The sequence below is a fragment of the Leucoraja erinacea genome, chromosome 13, assembly GCF_028641065.1.
Source record: "Leucoraja erinacea ecotype New England chromosome 13, Leri_hhj_1, whole genome shotgun sequence".
Lineage (NCBI taxonomy): Eukaryota > Metazoa > Chordata > Chondrichthyes > Rajiformes > Rajidae > Leucoraja > Leucoraja erinaceus.
The window spans coordinates 6,423,409-6,441,033 of record NC_073389.1 but is presented as its reverse complement, the minus strand read 5'-3'; the positions used below and the strand labels follow the sequence as shown (position 1 = coordinate 6,441,033).

At 40.0% G+C, this 17,625-nt stretch overlaps 1 protein-coding gene across 1 annotated transcript in view; it reads left to right on the top strand.

Moving 5' to 3' along the window:
* The window catches only part of LOC129702581 (E3 ubiquitin-protein ligase DZIP3-like), a 98,780-nt gene that overhangs the window by 70,250 nt on the left and 10,905 nt on the right, over positions 1–17,625 (top strand). Inside the window, exons 14-22 of the mRNA XM_055644367.1 lie at positions 1,947–2,107; positions 3,976–4,029; positions 4,497–4,646; positions 6,995–7,134; positions 13,903–13,971; positions 15,190–15,286; positions 15,595–15,698; positions 16,085–16,175; positions 17,484–17,582. Coding sequence (XP_055500342.1) covers positions 1,947–2,107; positions 3,976–4,029; positions 4,497–4,646; positions 6,995–7,134; positions 13,903–13,971; positions 15,190–15,286; positions 15,595–15,698; positions 16,085–16,175; positions 17,484–17,582 — 965 coding nt within the window. The remainder of the gene's footprint in view (positions 1–1,946; positions 2,108–3,975; positions 4,030–4,496; positions 4,647–6,994; positions 7,135–13,902; positions 13,972–15,189; positions 15,287–15,594; positions 15,699–16,084; positions 16,176–17,483; positions 17,583–17,625) is intronic.

Genomic DNA, 17,625 nt, shown 5'->3' with positions numbered 1-17,625 from the left:
GAGAAAGAGCCAAATTCCTCTATTAGATTTAATAAATTCGGGATGCTCGTTTGGGAGTTTGTAATATATAAAAGTATATCATCTGCATATAGTGATATTTTATTAATAGTATCCTTAGTATTATATCCCTGAATATCCGGATGCTTTCTTATCCTTTCAGCAAGCGGCTCTATCATAAATGCAAATAGCAGGGGTGATAAAACACAGCCCTGCCTATTGCCCCTCGATAATTGAAATTTTGATAATATATTATTAGTTAGTAATCTTGCCATTGGTTTATCATATAGTAATTTAACCCATCTGATAAAATTCTCTCCCATATTAAATTTTTGGAGTACTTTGTATAAATACTGCCATTCTACCTGATCAAATGCTTTCTCTGCATCCAGAGATATAACTGACAAGTCTTCCTTTTCCGTATTGTATGAATACATTATATTAAAAAGGCGTCTCAAATTGTTAAATGATTGTCTTTTAGGTATAAACCCCGTTTGGTCCGGATTGATCAATTTATTAATGTATTTACTCAATCTTCTTGCTAAAGTTCTTGCTAAAATTTTCTGATCTGTATTTAGTAGTGATATGGCTCTATATGAGCCCGGTTCTTCTAAGTCCTTATCTTTTTTTAGGTATTAACGTAATTGTGGATTCGGCTAATGTTTCTGGTAATTTATTTTCGGTAATGGCATATTTATATAACTTAAATAACCGTGGTACCATTAACCCCTGGAAACCTTTATAGAATTCATTATTAAAACCATCTGGTCCTGGCGTTTTCCCATTTTTCAGCTCTTTTATTGTTTCACTTATTTCTTCCCTTGTGATCTGTGCTCCTAATTCCTCTTGTTCCAAAATATCCAATTTTGGCAGATTACAATTATCTAAAATATCTACAATTATATTGTCTTCTATTTTAGTTTTAGACGTATACAAGTTTTGATAAAATTGGGCAAACCTTTTATTAATATCCTGGGGTAACGTTAATAGTTCCCCATTCTCTGATTTGATTTTAGTAATCGTCTTTTCCTTCTCCTGTTTCTTCAATTGTCTAGCCAGAAGTTTATGTGGTTTATCACCAAATTCAAACTGTGCCTGTTTTGTGATCTGAAATAATCTTATTACTCTTGCCGATAATATTCGATTAAGTTTAAATTTCAATAATGTGATCTTATTATGTTTATCTATAGTTGGGTCTTTTGCGTTATCTAATTCTAATATTTTAATTTCCTTTTCTAAAGTCTCTTGTTCTATGGAGTTCTTTTTATTTTGGTAACTTTGATGTGAGATTATAATTCCACGTATAAATGCCTTAAAAGTTTACCATGATAAAGATGGTGAAATGCCTGGTGTCTCATTTGTATCAAAAAAGAATTTCATTTGTTGTTTTAAATACTCATAACCTTGTGGATTATTAATTAACTGTGTATTAAAATGCCAAAACGATTTTATACCTGGCATTCCCTCTAGTTTTAAAGTATAGGTCAATGGTGAGTGATCAGAAATAATACTATTGTGATATTTAGGGTTAATCGTATAAGGAATTAGTTTTGTGTCCACTAAAAAATAATCAATTCTCGGATAAATTTTATGTACCGCTGAGTAAAATGAGTATTCCCTTCCCGTAGGGTTGACTATTCTCCATACGTCTGTTATATTAGTGTTTTTTATATATATGTTTAAAAATTCACTAGTTTTAGATTTAACCTTACTCTTCCTTACTTTTATTGATTTATCTAAATATGTATCTATAACACAATTAAAATCCCCCCCTAATATTACATTTTGGTAATTATACTCATCTATTATATCCGTAATTTTCTTTAAAAATTGGGGGTTATCAAAATTTGGTGCATAAATATTTATCAGAGTGAGTGGTGTAGAATAGATTTATTCTAGTTTTAATCTTTTTTATGTCTTTTTTCATTTATTTCTCCAATACTGTTTAGCTTTGAAATCTGTGCAGAATAATTTAACAAGCACACCTGATCCTGAGAATAATCAGAAAGTCCCTGTACCTGATCTTGTTCCTGCTGCTTCTCCAGCTGAATCCTGCAACTCCAAAGAGAGAAGTGAAGATGAGTCTGAAAATGAATCTAGCCATTTGGAGGTAAGTCGCACATAGTTCAAATGTTACTTGCATGCGCATTTTAAAGAACAGTACTTGCAAAGGTGAAATACAAAGTGCTGGAGGAACTCGGTAGGTAAGGCAGCATCAGTGTTGGGAATGAACAGACAACATTTCAGGTCGGGGCCCTTCTTCAGGGTAGTTGCAAGGAGGCTTATGCAAGTACATTATTTTTAACCAAAATATGTTACTTCACAGATTAACAAAATGTTCTATTGTTGGAATGGTGTGGAAGATTCTTTTTAAGGCTTAGCATGTTATAGATCAGCTGGGAGGTTGGGCAGAGCAGTGTCAAATGGAGTGCTAAGTGCTAAGTAATGAATTTTCGAAGGTCCAAGTTGGTAGTATATGGAAGGGGTCTCAGGAGTGTTAATGTACAAAAGGACCTGGAGGTACAAGTCCATAGAACCCTTCATCGGCCATGGCATAGAATATACGGTCAGGGACACCATGTTATAACTTTTTAAAACGTTGGTTAGGTAACACCTTAGTTCTGGTCACCACACTGTCAGAGGGATATGATTGCGCTGGAGGAGCTGCAGAGGAGATTCACCAGGATGTTTTCTGGATTGTAGCTGATTTTATTTTCCATGCAGTGGACGAGGTTCAGGTATACAACATTATTTGGGAGAGTAGAGAGGTACATGGTAAGAATCTTTTTCCCTTGGTGGGATTGACTAAGGCAGCTTGGCACAGCTATAATTGAGAAGTAGAGGTTTAGTATAATCTGTGGGAGAATATGTTCATGGCATGATTGTAATCTGGAATGAACTGCCAGAGGAGGTGTAAGCAGGTATCCTCACTGCATTGAAGATGAGTCTCTGCTCCAAGGCAGAGACCAAATGCAGATACATGGTGCCAGTACGGATATGAACATTGGTTGTGTGATTGTGGTGGGCCGAGCAGCCTGAACCTGTTCTGTACAACTCTGACAAAACCAGTGGCTGAGACAATGCAGGCTGCCTCTGGGTAAAGCAGGTTCTGTTTTTACAGACATCCACAAGCTGAAATTGTCCATAAATTGGGAGCATCAGAATCACATGTGACAGATCAGAAAGAACAATTACTAAAAGTGAAGAGAGAGGAAGCGAGTTCTGCCATTCACAGGAACAAATGTAGGTACACAAGACTACTTAATTTAGAAATTTGGGAGCTTGTTGGATGTACAGGTGTCCATGTACTGGGGACAACCTACATATTGAAACACACAATGGTGTAGGTGGGTGGAATTGGTGTCATGTGTCGAAAGATTTAAATACCAAATTGTACATGCAAATATCAGGCTCTTCTTAACCTGCTGACTAACTTGCCAGTGAGATAGTTTTTATTAACAATTCCAAGTTGGTGCAAAGATGTCAGCGAACTTTCTCTTCACCAACTTGATCATTCTGCGATGACATTGTTTACTTGCCTGACACCAGTCTCCTGAATAAGACATTCTATTCCGAAGAAGGGTTTCGGCCCGAAACTTTTTTTCTATTTCCTTCGCTCCATAGATGCTGCCGCACCCGCTGAGTTTCTCCAGCACTTTTGTCTACATTCTATTCTGAGTCCTGCGTGGGATGTCAAAGGAAAAGATTCAAGAAATTTGGGAATCCCTGGCTCGTGAGCACTGAGAATAGAGAAGGAGAATTTGGGATAGCACGGAAAACCTAATCCATGTATTTGGAGCACATAGAAACCCAGCATAAATGGTGAAAGGAACATAGCACAAAATATTCACTCACACAACCTGCCACATTTATGGCAGAGTCTGCAGGATCCTGGTCTTTTCAATCGATTCAATCCCATAGCAGGATCTAGAAAAATATTCTGCTGTTCTCTCACATATTATTCTATTTTGTTTGCAGGTTTTGAACGGAATGGTTAATGCATATGTCAACACTGATGACGTTAATTTCAAGGTACCCTAATTATTTATTACAGTATTGAATTCTTATTAGTCTTTTCTCTTCTCTCCACAACAGTAAACTGTCTAGTTATCATGGAGTTTTATTCTTCAGCTCTGTGTTTTGATTCCTCTTAGATTGACGTGCTGAAATTCCCTCCCCTTGGGCCCTGCAGGATATTAGATCAGTGGTTTCAACTCATTTCATACTAGAAATGAGTGCAGCACCAAAGTGCCCATATTTTGCCACCTGCAGTCAGAGAGGCTGGTGAGCAAGAAGCAGGCGACAAAATATGCACATATAATCCAACTGTTTTTCTATTATTCTTAAGATGACCTTATTTTTCCATGTGATCAGAAATAGGCATTTAAATCCAATCTGTTTAGATGCTGTGTTAATTTTGTATTGTGTCATGTATTCTAAAAAAACGGCTGAAATCTGACGTGTTTCTGTTACATGAAGTTCTATTTTCATTTCGGTAGGAGACTTTCAAAAGAATAGAGGCAGAGAGGATTGAATTAATTCATTGCATTGAAGATCTACGTGACAGCTGCAAGCAAATCGAAAATGAAAGCTATCTTGATATCAAAGCCTGGAAACAAAGAATTCAAGAGCGAGAGAAAGAAAATGCGGTGAGTGCCCCTTACACTCGCCATTGAAACAAAAAGGGGCAAGAGACAATATTGCAATGCAATGCAGCCCATTGCATTTATAAATAAAGTACAATGGGCTGCAGCACTACTTTAGGATAGGGAAGGAAAACACGGGATTCTTGAACAGGTGCCCAATTTTTGAAACCTCATGGATATGCCATGAGAATGCCTTCCATTGCATCATCAATAAGATTTTTGTAAACGATGAAATTCGTGATAAGTAAAAACCCAATTTTGAGCACATTTAATAATTTTAAATATATTTTGCAATAAAATGAGCTCTTTATATCTCTGATATTAAAGTACAACAAAAGGTACTTGCTAAAGGGCCTGTCCCACTGTACGAGGTAATTCAAGAGCTCTCCCAAGTTTAAAAAAAATCTAACTCGTGGTAAGTACGTAGCGGGTACGTCGTAGCTCTTGGATGTTCCATAGCGGCTCGTAATGCTAACGACAGGTACTCGGGAAACGCGGTAACTCGTGAAGTTTTTTCAGCACTGTGAAAAATGTCCACGAGAGCCCCGAGTGCCTACGAACGGCTTTTACCGTAATTCTCCAAGTTTGAATAAGGGGAAACTCGGGAGAATTCTTGAATTACCTCGTACAGTGGGGCAGGCCCTTTTGGTGTTGTTATTTAGGAGAATTACCTCTCTGTGGAGTACATAGATATCCCCAGCTTCACAGTACTGAATACTGAGAGAGGAGATTGAAACCAACCTCTCTATAACCTTCAATCCCTGATAGTTTGTGGGACCTGGCTGTGCTGGTGAATGCCAGCGGTTCTTGGTGCATTCTTGTTGATTGTCAAGTGCAGATATTTAAAAGATACAGGCAGATTCAGGACACCTAACCTCTGGTTGATCCACTGCTGAATTCACTGTGTGGATTTGAGTTAAATCCCTTGACTTTTATGCAAGTAAAGTCCTCAGATCTTGTGTTAAGATCAGCAACCTGATTGATTATAATGGGTGTTGTAGGGTTGTGATTTATGAGGCAAAAGAAAGGTAATTTCCTTTATGAATCATTTCAATTCAGTTAGTTCATTATTTTTAATTATTCATAAGTGCTTTTAGATGTTTATCCGTGTTATTAAAAATGCAAAGAATTTAAGTGCCCTAATTATATACCACTCTTTTATGGCTTTTGAATTTATATCAAACATACTTAACCGAGCTCCACTTTCACTGCTGGGAAAGCAGAAAAAGTGATTTCATGTGCATGGCCGAGATCTGCAGAGTTTTAGATGGACACAAGGGCAGAGGATTAACGGTGATCTCAGTGAATGTAAGAGCGAACTCATGAGGCATTATGAGGTTATATCGTTCTGTTTATTTCAAACCTTATGTGGCGTGTAGACATCCAAAGTGCAGCACAGTTAATCATGCGTTGTGTAGTGTCATTAATTTGTAATGAAACAGAAAATATGGACACGGGCCAAATGGTGGTTTGACATTGCTGGTAGAAGGAGCAATTTGAAGAATTAATGCTCTATAGTCACATGTAACAAGTCACAGTGAAATTCTTTGCTTGCATACACAAAGTTTGTGAATAGTCGCCGTACCCTTGCGCTAGGTCCCCCTTTATTCTTCACCCCACCTCCTCCCTCACGGCAGTCCCCCTACGCCCGGTTCCCATTTGTCTTCCTCCTCTCCCACGCTGGGTCCTTCTTTGTTCATTCCCCTGACAGCAACGTCCTCACTTCCATGTGTCCGTCGGCTGGCGCCATCATCGACCGCTTCACTGACCTCTCCACTCCTCTCCGGACACGTCCGTGGCGCCGACCCAGGCCCAGCCATGGGCTCCACCGACCCAGGCACCGATGGCCATGGGCTTCGTCGACCTGCGAGGCACGGGCTCCAACCTCGGCTTCTCAGCAGCGCCTCCAGAAGGCGCCTGCCGCAGCGGCACCTCCGGAAGGCATCGGGTGGATTGGTTTTTCCCAATCGTGAGGGGATAGATTCGACATTAGTTTAGTGAGCTGGATTTTACATATAGGAAGACAGCAGGCCCATGTGGAACCACCGACTGGAGTGGAGGTGTTGGCATATTCCAGATTCAAGCAACACAGAAGGAGGTGTTCATAAATCATTATTCATGAATACAAGATCAGCATTCTTCTCCATTGGTGGAAAGTTCAATAAAGGTCATCGTGTAACCCATCTGAGATCAGATTCTTGCCTCCTACAGCTCTTTGTTAGTGCTTTAGTTCATTTTCCTTCCTCCATTTGCTATTTACTGTTAAATTCCTGGACTTTTTGTTTGTAAATTTCACATTACAATAAGAAATTGTTTCAGAAATTAACTGAATTTTTTACTCCATCCTGCAGGGCCTCCAGCAAGAAATTTTAGGTATCAAACATCAACTCCAGGAAGAATCTAACAGGGTAGTTCAGGATCAGAAAAATCATCAAACGCAATTACTGAAAGTCAAGGAATTAATGAAAGTCAAAAAAGCTCAATGTGAAAGGTACTGCAATAGTTCTAATCCCTTACAGCCATGAATCAGTTCATAAAAACATCTATGCTTATTATAAAGATGTCTCTTGATTTTGTGTTACTTTCCCCTATCTCCACCCCCCTCTACTCACTTTGATCCATGCTTATGCAAAGCATACACATTATTCATGAATACAAGATCAGCATTCTTCTCCACCTCCCTGCAAACATCTAAAGGTGTCAAATATGCTGTCAGATCTTGTAGTTGCTTATATTTTTGTTTGCAATTCATAATTCCACAAGCAAAAATACTGCAGCCAATAATCAGCAGTTCAGTACTTGAGCATTACTTTATTTCAAAGATAGTGAAATATTTTGCCAATTGCGAGCGGTGCGAGGGGGGAAGTGAATACGGAGGTCAAAGTGCTGTATATGAATGTGCGAAGTATAAGGAATAAAGTGGACAAGCTTGAGGCTCAGTTAGAAACTGGCAGCTATGATGTTGTGGGAATTACTGAGACATGGCTGCGAGGGCCAGGGCTGAGAACTGAATATTCAAGGGTATACCTCGTATCGAAAAGACAGACAAGTGCGCAGAGGGGATGGGGTTGCTCTGTGGTGAGGAATGAAATTCAGTCCCTTGCAAGGGGTGACATTGAAACAGGTGATGTGGAGTCAGTATGGATAGAACAAAGGAATTGTAAGGGTAAAAAGACCCTAATGGGACTAATCTACAGGCCCCCAAACAGTAGCCTGGACATAGGGCGCAAGTTGAATGGGGAGTTAAAATTGGCCTGTAGCAAAAGTAATGCTGTGGTTGTTATGGGAGATTTCAACATGCAGGTAGACTGGGACTGGTTGGTACTGGATCCCAAGAAAGGGACTTTGTAAAGTGCCTCCATGATGGATTCTTAGAACAACTTGTATTGGAGTCTACCAGGGATTCAGATTCAGATTAAATCTTTATTGTCATTGTGCAGTGTACAGTACAGAGGCAACGAAATGCAGTTAGCATCTCACCCAGAAGAGCGAACATAGAATAATGGAACAGCAATATATATATATATGTACATACATTAGCAAGAGTGCCATTTTTCTGGGGGAAGGAGTGTCCGGGGGTGGGGGGGGACTGGCAATCAACAAGGTGCAGAGTTAAGTTGTGTAACAGCCGCAGGGTAGAAGCTGTTCCTGAACCTGCTGGTCCGGCAACTCCCTGAGCACCTCCCGGATGGGAGGAGGGAAAACAGTCCATGGTTGGGGTGAGAGCAGTCCTTGACGATGCTGTACGCCCTTCGCAGACATCGCTTGCCCTGGACAGACTCAATGGAGGGGAGTGAGGAACCGGTGATGCGTTGGGCAGTTTTCACCACCCTCTGCAGTGCTTTCCGGTCGGAGACAGAGCAGTTGCCATACCATACTGTGATGCAGTTGGTAAGGATGCTCTCGATGGTGCAGCGGTAGAAGTTCACCAGAATCTAAGGAGACAGGTGGACCTTCTTCAGTCTCCTCAGGAAGAAGAGACGCTAGTGAGCCTTCATGATTAGTGTTGAGGTATTGTGGGTCCAAGAGAGGTAATTGGAGATGGTGACCCCCAGAAACCTGAAGCTGGAAACACGTTCCACCTCCATCCCATTAATATGGATGGGGGTGTGTGTGCCACCCCTAGACCTTCTGTAGTCCACAATGAGCTCCTTGGTCTTCTTGAAGTTAAGGGCCAGGGTTGTCAGCGCACCATGCTGCTAGGAGCTGGACCTCCTCCCTCTAGGCTGACTAATCTTTGTCGCTGATGAGGCCAATCACCGTTGTATCATCTGCATACTTGATGATGGTGTTAGTACCATGTACAGGTGTGCAGTCGTAGGTGAAGAGGGAATAGAGGAGGGGGCTCAGCACACAGCCCTGTGGTTGAAGAGGTGTGGTTGTCTGACCTAACAGACTGGGGTCTGTTAGTTAGAAAGTCCAATATCCAGTTGCAGAGGGAGGGGTCGATGCCCAGGTCGCTGAGTTTGGTGATCAGTTGCAGAGGGGATAATGGTGTTAAATGCTGAGCTATAGTCGATGAACAGTATTCTCACGTAGGTGTCTCTGTTGTCGAGGTGGGAGAGGGCGGAGTGAAGTGCCGTTGAGATGGCATCCTCCGTACTCCTGTTCTTGTGGTAGGCGAACCATGTTATGGTCACACAGCCTTTGAGGTGTGCCAGGACCAGCCTCTCGAGGCACTTAGTGATGATGGGAGTAAGTGCAACTGGGCGGAAGTGATTAAGTCTCGCCACAGTGGAGTGTTTTGGCACCGGCACTGGGAGAAGGCAATTCTGGATTTAGTGTTTTGTAATGAACCGGATTTGATAAAGGACCTCGAGCCATTAGGAGGTTGTGACCATAACATGGTCAGGTTTAATCTACAGTTGGAGAGGGAGAAGGGTAGATCGGAGGTGTCAGTGTTACAGTTGAATAAACGGGACTATGGGACCATGAGGGAGGAGCTGGCCAAAGTTGACTGGAAAGATACACTAGCAGGGAGGAAAAGAGGAAAAGAGGAAAAAATTAGTTAAGACCAAAGTTGGATCCTTGAAGACCGAAAAAGGTGAATTTATTATAGGGAACAAGGAAATGGCAGATGAGTTGAACAGGTAGTTTGTATCTGTCTTCACTAAGGAGGACACAAACAATCTTCCTGATATAGTGGTGGCCAGAGGATCGGGGGTGACGGAGGAACTGAAGGAAATCCACATTAGGTAGGAAATGGTGTTAGACAGACTGATGGGACTGAAGGCCGTTTAATCCCCATGGCCTGATGGTCTGCATCCCAGGGTACTTAAGGAAGTGGCTCTAGAAATCGTGGATGCATTGGTAATAATTTTCCAATGTTCTATAGACTCAGGATCTGTTCCTGTGGATTGGAGGGTAGCTAATGTTATCCCACTTTTTAAGAAAGGCGGGAGTGAGAAAACTGGGAATTATAGACCAGTTAGCCTGACATCGGTGGTGGGGAAGATGCTGGAGTCAATTATAAAAGATGAATTAGCCGAACATTTGGATAGCAGTAACAGGATCGGTCTGAGTCAGCATGGATTTACGAAGGGGAAATCATGCTTGACTAATCTTTTGGAATTTTTTGAAGATGTAACAAGGGAAATGGACAAGGAAGAGCCAGTGGATGTAGTGTACCTGGACTTTCAGAAAGCATTTGATAAGGTCCCACATAAGAGAATAGTGGGCAAAATTAGGGCACATGGTATTGGGGGTAGAGTGCTGACATGGATAGAGAAGTGGTTGGCAGACAGGAAACAAAGAGTAGGGATTAACGGGTCCCTTTCAGAATGGCAGGAAGTGACTAGTGGGGTACCGCAAGACTTGGTGCTGGGACCGCAGCTATTTACAATATACATCAGTGATTTGGATGAAGGGATTCAAAATAACATTAGCAAATTTGCAGATGACACAAAGCTGGGTGGCAGTGTGAACTGTGAGGAGGATGCTATGAGAATGCAGGGTGACTTGGACAGGTTGTTGGAGTGGGCAGACACATTGCAGATGAAGTTTAATGCGGATAAATGTGAGGTTACCGACTTTGGTAGCAAAAACAGGAAGGCAGATTACTGTCTAAATGGCGTCAAGTTGGGAAAAGCGGAAGTACAATGGGATCCGTGGGTCTTTGTTCATCAGTCTATGAAAGTGAGCATGCAGGTACAGCAGGCAGTGAAGAAACCGAATGGCATGTTGGCCTTTATAACAAGAGGAATCGAATATAGGAGCAAAGAGGTCCTTCTGCAGTTGTACAGAGCCCTAGTGAGACCACACCTGGAGTATTGTGTGCAATTTTGGTCCCATAATTTGAGGAACGGCATTCTTGCTATTGAGGGAGTGCAGCATTGGTTTACAAGGTTAATTCTCGGGATGGCGAGACTGTCATATGCTGAGAGAATGGAGCAGCTGGGCTTGTACACTCTGGAGTTTAGAAGGATGAGAGGGAATCTCATTGAAACACATAAGATTGTTAAGGGTTTGGACACGCTAGAGGCAGGAAACATGTTCCCGATGTTGGGGGAGCAGAACCAGGGGCCACAGTTTAAGAATAAGGAGTAAGCCATTTAGAACAGAGACGAGGAAACACTTTTTCTCACAGAGAGTGGTGAGTCTGTGGAATTCTCTGCCTCAGGTTCTGGAGGCAGGTTCTCTGGATGCTTTCAAAAGAGAGCTAGATGGGGCTCTTAAACATAGCGGAGTCAGGGAATATGGGGAGAAGGCAGGAACGGGGTACTGATTGGGGATGATCAGCTCTGATCACATTGAATGGCGGTGCTGGCTCGAAGGGCCGAATGGCCTCCTCCTGCACCTATTGTCTATTGTCTATTTCATCTTTTAGACCATTTTTGGAATCCTTTTGCCGTGACGATAAAAGTTAATGGAATTATCTCAGTTCAGGGTAGTTTCAATAAGAGAAACTGCAGAATAAGATTGTACTCTTTCCAAATTTATATCATATGTTATCAATTAGCGTTTCACAGACCAACATTTGATGAGTTGTCATTGCTTTTTAACTCATGGCATACGCATCAAATAGTTTGATACTGATACATTAAATGTGAATCGAGATTTGTTTAAGGCCCTGTCCCATTTGCGCGTCATTTGTGAATCCCAAAATCCTGGGGCGCCGCGCGTCACTGCCTACGCCACCGCGTGCCATAATGCGTTCATCACGTGCGCGTCATGACGCGTAAATGATGTTGCGTAAATGAAGCGTAAATGACGCCCAAGTGGGCCAGGCCCTTTAACCATGGAAAGTCCTGGCATGTCCATTTCTCCTCTCACTGAATTCTACACTGACAATATATTGGAAGCTAAATTGTGTCTTGATCTTGTTAATGGTTCCAGGAAGTAGGAAACATGGATATCATCTCTGATTTGAGATAGCTGGGTAAAGAAAGAGTAAACATTTTTATTCTTTGAGTAAGCAATTTTATTATTTGAAGTCATTCACATTAGACTAAACACTGGTGATATGCTGATAGTTTGTCTTTCTTCCATCACTTTGTAATGCTCAGGAATGTCAGAGGAATTCCGTTTTTGAAAGCTTTTGCAGCCGCAACCCAATAAAAGTATTTTTCTTCATCTTTATGCACAATACATACCACAAATGCCCATCTCTGCACATAAGGCTTTCTGTGCTAAAACAATCTTTAAAAATGCAGTGTGGAAAGTTGAGGTTTGAGAAGTAATTGAACAGCAGAAATTCCACCCCAAAATTTGTGGCCCAAAACTAGTTGTTCTTGTAACGTCCAAGGACTGCACTTAACTCACAAAAACAACCCGGTGGGAACTTATGGAGAGAAGGCAACTCCAGACCTCGTGGTGGACAATGTGCTAGAGTAGCTCAGCAGGTCAGGCAACATCTTTAGAGAAGGGAAGGGGTCCCCCCACCCCAAGGTGAAATGTCACCCACCCTTTCGCTGCAGAGATGCTGCCTGATCCGCTGAGTTACTCCAGTACTTTGTCTATCTTTGATTTAAACAAGCACCTCCAGTTCTTTGTTTCTGCTTTCAGTCCTCGTGGGCGGGTTGTCAACATGGCTTCCTGTGATATAATTAACATCAAGGGTGGGTGGAAGAGATGACTGAGATAGTAGAGGCTCCACCTGTCTTAACCACTAGTTTAATTAGCTGAAAAACATCCAAAAACTGAATGGCTCTGACATTCTAAAGCTATAAGAAAGGGCTTTAAGCCTGTAAGAAATTGTTTGATTTCCATGTAAAATAATTTGGATGAATGTCGAAACCATTGCTGACATTCTGGTTTCAAAATCTTTTAAGGGGCAGGGCATCTTAGATCTTAACAGATTTGGTTCTCAGATGTTGTGTACAATTTGCACATGAATAAAGTGATCCTTGATCGTCTGTCATTTGACAACAGTCTTGCCATTGTGTGTACCTTATGTAAATTGTTTCTATTATAAAAGTTGACATACAAATTGACAAATGGAGATTTAGAAATGAAAAGCATATAGCTATTTTAATTCAAGGAAAAATGTATTGCAAATAATTTATCTGAAAGAAACATATATCGCAAATAATCTGTCTGAAGAATTAATACTAGCCAATAACACAAACTATAAATCAGCAATAAAATGACTTCAAAAATGGACCAGATTTTAACTTTTCATTTCCTTGTAGAATAGTGTTTTGCTGGAAAGAAACACCATTTTTTGCCACCCCCGAAATTGATTTCTTGATAGCCTCATTTAGAAGTTATCCAACGGCTCTGTATCTGCATGGGGCAAGCCAGGTAAAGATGCTGATTTAACTCAGATGGACAGGCAGCATCTCTGGGGAGAAGGAATGGGTAACCCGCTGAGATACTCCAGCATTTTGTGTCTACCTTCGATTTAAAACAGCTTCTACAGTTCTTAACCAACACAAGGATGCTGATTTCATTGGCTACAGGATAATTATGAATCAGGAGGTTTCAGACTTGCATTTTACTTCTGTGATTTCATTTGTAATCCTATTGAGAGCTGTGGAAAAGTGAGGAATGGTAAAAAAAAAGTCACAAAACCTTCCATTATTTCCATGGGTAATGACTATTTTGCCTTCTTGATCTGAAGGAATTGGGGATATATTCCAATATACTCTTGGAAAGGTGTTTGGTAGCTAGGCCTATTGTATCTTTAGAATTCAACTGGTTACAAACTTTGTACTTAAGTAAACTAGATGTTAAACTGTTGAATATTTTCATTATGTCCAACTGTTTCAGCATCCCCAAGTTATTTTCATTGGGGCTTACATGATTCTTTTTCATTAAGGTGTGTAAAATCAATTAATGACAAGAATGAGGATCTGATGAAACTAAAAAAGGAATTGCAGAATGACCAGTAAGTACACTCTATCAAGCTTTTTTTTTTAAACACAAGTAATCTTTTTACTGCAATAAAATTAATTGTGACTGGACAAGCTTTAATTATAGAACGAATAAAGGTTTCATTTCTCAGAAGGAAAATCAAAATGTAAGATCTGATTTTTGAATGTTGCAGTGAAGCTTCTTCTTCTTGCGTATGGCGTGCACAGCCTAAAGTTGTAGGACAACTTGTTCTATTTGATTGTGCACGCCAGGTTGATTGCATTCGTTGAAACAGGACGGATCACGTGAAGGTTGCAATCTCCCACCCCGCAGTGAAGCTGAGAAAGGGAAAGTTATCTTATCTCAGATAAAACAGTGAGTTTCTTGAAACTGAAGGTCCTTCCATAATTGACCAATTTATTTGTAAGGATTGAGGGCAGGAGTTACAAGCTGAATAACAGCATGCACGCCACTTTAAAAAGGGAAGTACAAATTTCTAATGATTTTGTTTACAGGTTTAGAGAAATACGTTGAACAAAAATAAATCTTCTTCGATCTGACACTTTTGTTGAGATAATGGATAAGGTTTTCTTATTTTAACAATAATTTCTCTATTCTGATTTGTTTTGAGGCCAATATCCCAGCTCAGTCTTGCTTTCAGATCACAAAATGCAACTAGGCGAAGAATTTGGTTTGAAGTGCTGTTTACTTCCCTGTTATCTACTCAATTCACTCTTATTTCTGACGAGTGCCAGTTTACGGTGATCAAAAATTGATGCATGTTAAGCTTCACCACACAGTCTGAATCTCTTAACATTTAATTTCATAAGAATGTGAATCAATGCTCAAGATTCCAGACCTGCAGTCTCTTGTACCTCCTTGTAAATGGGATAGTAATGTTGATGGAAATAAATAGATTGTGTCGATGTAACTTCACAAAAAATTATTAATGGTGATCTAAAACATGTGACTGTCCTGATATTTTCCAATGGGGTGGTTGCAGCTTCATATCTGTTCAGTAAAATGTATATTAGGCTACCACAATGGATGAATCTCCATGCTAGACTGATCTTTGAATTTTACTAAAAGGATCAAATAATAAGACTGGGGGCACTTTGAATCCATTTAAACTGCCATCTCTCTTGTGACTTTGCTTTTCACGAGTGATATTAGAGTTAACTACTTTTTATTTAACAATCTACCTGCAGATTTGCAGAATGTAATGTCTTAAATACACTTGACATTTTCACAGAAAAGAATGGTCCCATGAAAAATTACAGCTGGAGAAAGAGATTGCAAATATTAAACAAACCGAAACGGAGAATATGAAAAAGGCAATCAGTCAAGAGGTGAGGGGTATCTGGTCAGGCTTCCACAGATTTATTGATCACTACTTAACATTTTGTTGGATGAGTCCCTGGATTAAGTCTAGGAGGATTCAGTGCCAGTTTTACACTCTTAATTTTGATGAACAAAAACTTTAAAATCACAATTACAGAGGATTTTATTTAAATTGAATTACTTACTAGATTAACCTCATATTTACCAAAGTAAGTCATATCCTGTTCATTTCCTGCCTAACAGATGGTAGTTAAATTTATGTCTAGTTAGATTTGGGTGAAAGGAATGCAGACTAAAATAATTATTTCTCCGGCAGTGTCTTTTGCTGGAGATGCGCAGAGATTTCATACTCAGAAACTTGGAGGAAGCGCTGGTGGAGACCGATCATCAACTAAGCGTGGTCATGGATCAGACAAGGGGGTACCTTCAGTTTTAATTATTTCAATGCAAGTTAATCGCTATTGGATACAAATCCATGAACGTTGCCTGTGAATGAAATCAGCCTTATAAATTATTAATTCTCTATCATCAAATTGACCAATGACAATCTATTTATTTTGGATTCGGGAATAACATTTCTGTTCTTGTACCTTTCGGGGCAGTTGGTTAAGCCACAGGTAAACCTACTTCCCATATGCGGTTCTTCAAAGGAGGGCTTAAACCATTGTTAAGCTCAGCATGTGCATAATATGGTTTCTGTTCCATGCCCTGGACACCACTCTCTATGTTCTATGTGAGAAGCTTGTAAAATAGGTGTGGTGCCTTAGAGATTTATTTTGTATACATGTTTCCCATATAAATTCTAGGCAAATTGTTGACCCATCACATATTCAAGCCGCTCTGAACAAAAGGGAAGCTGCTGTGGCAGATATCAGAAGCAAGATTGACTATACAAAGGTATGCACACATTTCAAGATTGTTTTGCTTTAGGACTGTATTATCATTTTGTAAATATTGCTGACCTAAGTTATTTGCAATGTATTCCATTTGTCATGAATATATTTCTTTAAACAACACCTTTATTATGATGTGTTGGAAGATGCTGGTTTAAACCAAAGATAGACACAAAAAGCTGGAATAACTCAGTGGGTCAGACAGTATCTCTGGAGATGACGTTTCAGGTCGAGACTTCTGAAGAAGGGTCTCGAACTGGAAACGTTACCTATTCCTTTTCTCCAGAGATGCTATCTGACCCGCTGAGTTGCTCCAGCATTTTGGATCTACCTCCATTATGATGCCTTATTCTTTGTGAGTAATCTTGTTATCATCTTTGTTAATATAGTAAAAAAAAACAGGTGTGTGGTTTAACCAATAATCTGCTACATAAGCAGATTTGTACTTCCTATTAAAACCTTTACCTTTATGCATGTCTTGTAAGGGATCAATATCCTATAGAACTGACAGTGGGTCTTTATATTTTTGACTCTTTTTAGCTGCCCATTATAATCTTCTGATATCCAGTTGACAAAATTAACCTTTTGGAAATCCTCCCCTGACAACTCACCTTCTGTAACGATGTACATATGTCGGGGAGAATTGAAAACGAGTGAAAAGTTTGTGGTGCTGTGAAAAGGAATAAAGAAATAAGATTAATTTGGCAGCACCATCAAAAAGTCAGCAGTCAAGATTAAATAAATGGTTTCTTCAGTTTCTTCAGTACAATTTAATGAGCACTGGCACACTTTGAGGCTGTTGGCTTTTCAGAATACCAGAGACCTTGGAAACAGAAATATTATGTTCTGAATAGATGCCAGCTGCTATTCACGTTTTCACGATTCTAGGATTTCAAGGCACAGGATAATAATTGTTCAATTACTCTGACACTTTCTCCATTAATGTGAGGCATTGTGGAATAGAAATGTGGGTTTAGTGACATTTCTTTTATGAATTATCCACATTCCAAGTTTATGATAAGGTGGCAGAATGAGTTTTTACATTTTTATGTCCAAAATGTTGTCATTTTCGAAAGGGATTCACATTTTTTCTCACATTTTATTTCCTAAAGCCTCATTCTCTTGCACCAATTCAGATCACTTAGTTTAACTAATACCGATCAGGATGAGGCCTGAAAATTGTTACTAAAATTGCCCTGTTACTACACCAGCAGTGCAGACACTCCCTCATCATCTATATTTTTAATTAATTGTAGATGTTGATGCAATGTAGTCCTTTTATTAACTTGAAACATTTGTCTTTATTATTTAGAAAACATTCAATAGCCATATTCAGCTGATCAAAAATGGAGCCAAATTGAGTAATCTTCCTAAACTCATTAATCCTGAACCACTTTCTTTGCATGTTCTGGTAAGAAGACTGGTTTCTCACAGCTCTTTAGTTTGGCTAAATG